Source organism: Bos indicus, chromosome 10, assembly GCF_029378745.1.
Source record: "Bos indicus isolate NIAB-ARS_2022 breed Sahiwal x Tharparkar chromosome 10, NIAB-ARS_B.indTharparkar_mat_pri_1.0, whole genome shotgun sequence".
Taxonomy (NCBI): Eukaryota; Metazoa; Chordata; class Mammalia; order Artiodactyla; family Bovidae; genus Bos; species Bos indicus.
In genome coordinates this window covers 13622272-13628271 of record NC_091769.1, presented here as the reverse complement: position 1 = coordinate 13628271, position 6000 = coordinate 13622272, and the positions used below count along the sequence as shown (strand labels likewise).

The window sequence follows — 6000 nt, the reverse complement described above, 5'->3', positions numbered from 1 at the left end:
GATAAGGTTAGGAAAGACAGCAGCCTCACACTTGGTCTCTCTCTTTTGGATCAGTTGCTCTCGGGCAAGCCACGTCATGAGTAGCCCAATGGAGAGGCCTATGTGGTGAGGAACTGAGGCCTCCAGCCAACAGCCACGTGAGCAGGCTTGGAAGTGGGTCCTCCAGGCCCAGTTAAGCCTCAGATGACTGCAGCCCTGGCCGACAGCTTGATTGCAGCCTCAAGAGACCCTGAATCAGAACCACCCAGCTAAGCTGCTCCCACATTCCTGAGCACAGAAACTGTGTGATAATAAATGGTAGTTGTTTCAAGCTGCCAAGTTTTGGGATAATTTATTACGCAGCAATAGATAATACACAGGACTTCTCAGAGCATTTAATAGGCTAATGTAAATCTCCAAGAAAGAAGATATACAATGTAACATTCCCTAGTTATTTGGCCAAGAAAGCCTTCTTTTTTTGAGTTTTCTCAAGAGAGGAAACTGATTTAATATGGCTCTGGTCCTACAATTAGATGTAAGTTCTAACCTTGGTCAGTTTCATGAGCTAGTCATTTACCCTTCCAGAACCTTTAACTTTTTCCCTTTTATAGAGAAGAAAGAAACCACCTGCCTTTGCATCAATCATGAGGACAGCCCCAGATGGGCAGGTTCTGACCTCCTTGGTGAGGGATCAGAGGGTAGCTTATTTAGGTCCTAAAAGGGAGTTTCACCCTGGGGCTCAGGGAGCTTCCACAAGGCCATTAAGTGGGTCCAACACCCACCATCTCAGTCTTTCTTCCACAGATCATTTCCCCAAAGTGGTGAGAATTAGTCTTCTAGTTTGCAGACAGCTCAGAGATGGGAGATATGGACATCAGACTGAGAGCTGGCGTAAGCCAGAGCATGAGCCTCCCCATCAGATTGGAAGCACTTACCCAGGATGGATGGACCACAAACTCCCCCTCCTTCTCCTGAATCCTGTGGACACCCCACAGCCAAGGGAGGGAAGGAACAACAGAACCTTCTCTGGTCTTAAGAACAAACATAGGTCCTTCCTTCCTTTTCAATGTAATTCCCTCTATTCTTTAACCACTAAAAGACTGAAATCAAGTTTCAAATGCCTGACTGGTCAGAAACCCACGGAAACCCTGCACATCCCTCTTTGTTAAAAAGAAGACAGTTTAAAAAAAAAAAAAAAAACTATAATGCGAATACTTTATTATCAACGAGTGACTGGTATTAGCTTTTTGTCTGGGCATTAATATTTCAGAAACCAGACACCAAACCCAGGCTTTTCCACCTGGCTCTGCTGTATCATTTTCTTTAAAGAAAAAAAAAAACATAAAGAGGAAGGAGGAAGAGAAAGAAAATATATCTGTATTATAAGCCAAAGTGCGTCTTTCTTGTTTTGTCCATATACACACATTGCACCATACATAAATAATTACATTGTAAAAATGACTCCATAATTACAAGTATAATATATATTTCCATATAATATATAAAACTTTATATTAAATCTAGGTAGATGATATCTGGGGGGGGGGTTCGTCCGTGGGGGCTGTGTCTCTGGGCACGGGGCCCCCCCCGGCGGCGGGGCAGGTGGCGGGGGCGCTATCTGTGGTTGTTGAGAAGGATCTCGAGCCAGCAGGGGCAGGAGGTGATGAACTGCCGGGAGTAGCAGGGCCCCCAGCCCTTGGCGAAGCTGATGCGGACGCTGTTGGGGTCGTAGGGGCCGTCGGCGGCGTCGGGCTCGGGGCCGTGCTGGAGCAGGCCGGAGCGCTCGAAGTCGAACACCTTGATGGAGTAGCCGGGAGGCACCTTGCGGACCACCAGGGCGCGGCCGCCGGGCGCGTCCAGCGTCGGGGAGTTGACGAAGATGGGGTGCTCGCCGCGGTTGTAGGCCCACACGCCGTCAGGCTCCTTGCTGAGCAGGATGCCGAAGCCGATCTTGCTGCGCGTGCGCCGCACCGACTCGCTGCGCTGCTCCAGGTTGAGCTGGCCCAGGCAGAAGCCGCTGCCCTGAGGTAGGTCGTAGAAGATGCTGACGGCCTGGTCGTACACCGCGTAGAGGCGGCCCACCCGCGTCCGGTGCTCCCAGTAGGCCACGCTGCACCAGTGGCTCGGCTTGGTGGCGTCCGGAGACATGCTGGCGTCTGCGGGGCAAGCACAGGGCACGCAGCTGTTATTCCCGGGCAGCGGAGGTGGTATGGCTGCCTGGCCCGGGGAGAAGGGGGAGGTGCGTGGAGCTTCTAGCACCCCACGGACATGCGGAGCGTCTACTGCGGGCCAGGCTGTCCTCAAACTTAACCTGCAGGCCCCCTCGCCCAGCCCCACCCACAAACACACACAAAGGCAGGGCACCTAACTGTGCCAGGTGCCACGGGCACCCAAACACGAGCCACACCCGGCTCCGGCCCATAGAGTTTTACAAGCCGGCGGAAGAGGGACACACACCCACACACCCAAGGGAGGGGCTGAACGGTGAGCACCTACATTGTTCTGGGTGCTGTGCTCTGCAGGCCTCACTCCACACGTGATTCTCTGGGTCCTCCTGAAATGGCGAGGAGGCCACCTTCTCATTTTACAGATGAGGATCTGAGACTTGGCAGCCCAAGGCCACCCAGCTAGCGGGTGGCACCACCAGGATTTGAACCCAGTCAGTCCAAGCCTCAACTTGAACAGTGTGGGGTGAAGTGCAAGTTAGTCGCTCAGTCATTTCCGACTCCTTGTGACCCTGTGGACTATAGCCCGCCAGGCTTCTGTGTCCATGTGATTCTCCAGGCAAGAATACTGGAGTAGGTTGCTATTCCCTTCTCCAAGGGATCTTCCGGACCCAGGACTTGAACCCAGGTCTCCTGCATTGTAGGTGGATTCTTTACTGTGTGAGCTACCAGGGTGAGGCAATGGAGGGGTGTAAATCACCCCTTGGAGGGGACTCAGGCATCAGAAGGCAGGATAGGGTGGGGTGGGGGACATGGCCCCCAGTATCTCTTGCAGCTGGGAATCACTGCTGCTCAATGCTGATGGCTCCCAGCCTCAGCCTTGAGCGTGATGCAGAGTCTCCCAGCAGCCCCCACCCCAGCCCCTCAGGTTGGCTCTCTTGGCAGGAAGTGCAGGTCTTCACCAGAACTGCAGCCGCTTCTGTGAGACATAGAAATGAAGGGTCTCTAAGTGGGAAAGGAGATCGCTCCTCAAGGGCTCCAGTTTCCCAGCTGCTCCTCTCCAGACCCCACTTTCCCCAGTGACAGCAAAGATGTGGCCTGGATGAAGACTGGAATCCCTTTTCACTCCAGCTGGGAGCACCTCTATGCGTCTGCGTGAATTTAACAATTTCCAGGTATAGCAAGGGCCCCATCTTGAAGGGCAGCCCCCTCCTCCCTGCCCTCAGGCGTGGCCGGCCTCAGATTCTGAAGCATTTCGACGCCTGGGCTCTCCTTTGAGCTCACGGCTCTGAGAAGCAGACCGCCCAGTGGGGTGAAGTGTTCCCACTCAGGCCCCCGGCTGGGGCTTTGGCAGGGGGAGAAGGTCTGCTGGAGGCCTGATGAGGACACAGTGAGGCCCTTTATGGCTCAGCTCCTCCCAGAGAAACAGAGCAAAGTCCAGTCACACCTGAGGGAGAAAGCACTGCCAACAACTTCATTCAGGAGCCTGGGTGAGGTCAGCTCTGTCGGCCTTCAGTCCAGTCCCGCCTAGACGGAGCAGCAGGGTGACCGAGCTCCTGACATTCCCTTATGTTCTGGGAGGCACCCCCAGCAGGGAACTGTGCACCTGAGGGCTTCCTGTTAGGCTGCTTGCTCTGCTGTGGCCTGGGGCTGGGCACAGCCTCAAAGGGTGGCATTAAGGTCCCAGCCACAGGGCCCCAGGCTAGCCCCTGAGGATGTATACTTTGTCTCATGGTCCCTACGCAGACCCCTCATGGTTCTAGCTGTGGTCAGAGTGGGGGAAACAGGCCCCCCTGCTCTCAGCTGACCTGCCCCTCCACCAGTGGGCACTAGGCCAGTCCCAGCAGGAGGGCCGCCAGGAGTACCCCACGCCCTTGTCCCTTTCTCCATCCATCCATCTGGCACTGGTCTGAGAGCTCTCAAGATGCAGAGAAGCAGCACCGTCCCAGCCTGGCTGTGAAACTCCGAAACCAACCTTCTCGTTAGGTGAGAACTCCATCAGTGCACCAGGCACAGAGGTGCAGAGGCAAAGAAGCATGCCTGGAGGACGCTGCACGACAGCACAGGCAGCGGGCACCTCTGAGTGCCCTCCATAAGCCAGGTGACTTCCTCACGACGGCCTTGGTGCACCTGCTACCAGCCTTGTCCACGGGTGTGGAAACTGAGGCCCCGGGAGGTGCCATAACCGGCCAAGGGCACACGCTCAAGAGTGCTGGGGCTGGCATCAGTGCCAGGCCACACTCTCGAGGGGAGCTCTTCTCCATACTCCAGACAGGCCCCCCACCTTCTCAGAGCCTCAGTTTCCCTATCTGCAACCATGACAGCTCTCGTGGTCTGTGAGTCCTAGAAGTGCTTACCCACAAGCTGGTGAGCCACAAACGAAAGGCCTTCATCCCCTGAAGACTCACACAGTCCTACTGAGGGAGGGAGCACTGCTGTCCGCCTCTACAGATAAGCACAGAGGGGCCACCCTAGTCATAAAGGGGCAGCTCTGCCCCAGGGTGTAGCCACTCATAAAAGCTTAAGAAGCAGTTTAACAGAGAGAAGAGTAATGGGACCCCAGGGGTGGGGCACTTCTTCCCTCGCAGCTCCTAAAAGGCTTTTAATTCAAGGCCAAGTGGGCCTTCCTGTCCCCCTCCTCTCAGCACCTCCAACCCCAGCCAAGCCAAACCAACTGTGCCCTCATCATCTAACCACGCCCCAACCCTGATCAACACCTGTGTCTCGGGTCTTGTTCCAGTCGGTACTCCTCACGGGGGATGGAACCCTATGCATGGGGATAAACCACCCAGCCCCTGAGTTGCCCTGGGCCCCAGCCGTGGTGCTCAGGGACACCGCCTAGTCCGGGCCTCACCTCCTGTGGCCTCTGGATGAGCAGTAACACCTCATCAAGCCTGGGCTCTGGGCCAGGTCTTCCAAATTCCAAGGGATGGACTGCCGCCTCTGGGAAGCCCTCTCTGACCTCTCCCTCCTGTGTGCCTAGAGCCTCAAATGCAGCCTCGCTCTTGGCCTGAGCAGGTGTTTGTGCTGTTGGTCAGCATCCCTGGCTGGCCTCAACTCTCAAGGAGGAAGGGGTGGGTCTTAGTCCTCTCTGCATCTGTCCCAAGTCTGCGTGTATCCCCAGGGTGCTCTTGGAACACCCTGCAAGGGAAGGAGGAAGGAAACAGAATATATGCCAAGTGTGGGCACACTGCCGTCACACTACCCCTTACTGGAATCCTTCCCAGTAGGTGGGGCTGATGGCCTCAGGCCTGAAAGGTGCTGGGCAAGGTCTAGGGTCTCAGGTTTGATCCTGAGACAGCAGCCCAGCAGGTAAGCCTGTCACCATGCCTGAGGCCTCCTCGTCTCCTCCTAGCTCTCAGGGTCTCTGGGCTCCAGAGCTTGAGGGTCCCACGGCACTATTTCATCCAGGGAGCCCCAATACTCTGGAATTTCACAAACCAATACACTGTTTAATGGGGGTGGGGTGGGAATATTACAAGGTCACTACAATTTTATTTTGTCACATACAGACTGATTAAAAACCCCAAGACCATCTACTGTCACTAGCACAAAAGAAAGTATAATTTGATTCTCAAAAAAGAGAGTATTTAAAAAATCAAATCAGAAAATCTAAAAATATATTTACATTGTAAGAAATTTTCTTGTTTTTTTCACCATAGACCAGTGAAAACTCAGTCCTGAGAGTGGCCTGTGGGAACCATCAACTGAGCCCAGTGTCCTTGTGCCCCAAAGATGGTGCCCGGGGGTTGGGGGGTACCAGGTGACTTGCCCAAGGACATACAGCAGTGGGTGGCAGAAGTGGGACCAGAACTAGAGACCCCAGAACTCTAACCAGTGCTTGTCCCATGATCCA

General features: G+C 54.6%; 1 protein-coding gene across 3 annotated transcripts in view; it reads right to left on the bottom strand.

Moving 5' to 3' along the window:
- Positions 1-315: 315 nt before the first annotated feature.
- SMAD6 (SMAD family member 6) overlaps positions 316-6000 on the bottom strand; it is a 77910-nt gene continuing 72225 nt past the window's right edge. For all 3 annotated transcript variants that reach the window (XM_070796947.1, XM_070796946.1, XM_019968173.2), the window contains one exon: positions 316-2135. In XM_070796947.1, coding sequence (XP_070653048.1) covers positions 1594-2135 — 542 coding nt within the window. In that variant the 3' untranslated portion in view covers positions 316-1593. The remainder of the gene's footprint in view (positions 2136-6000) is intronic.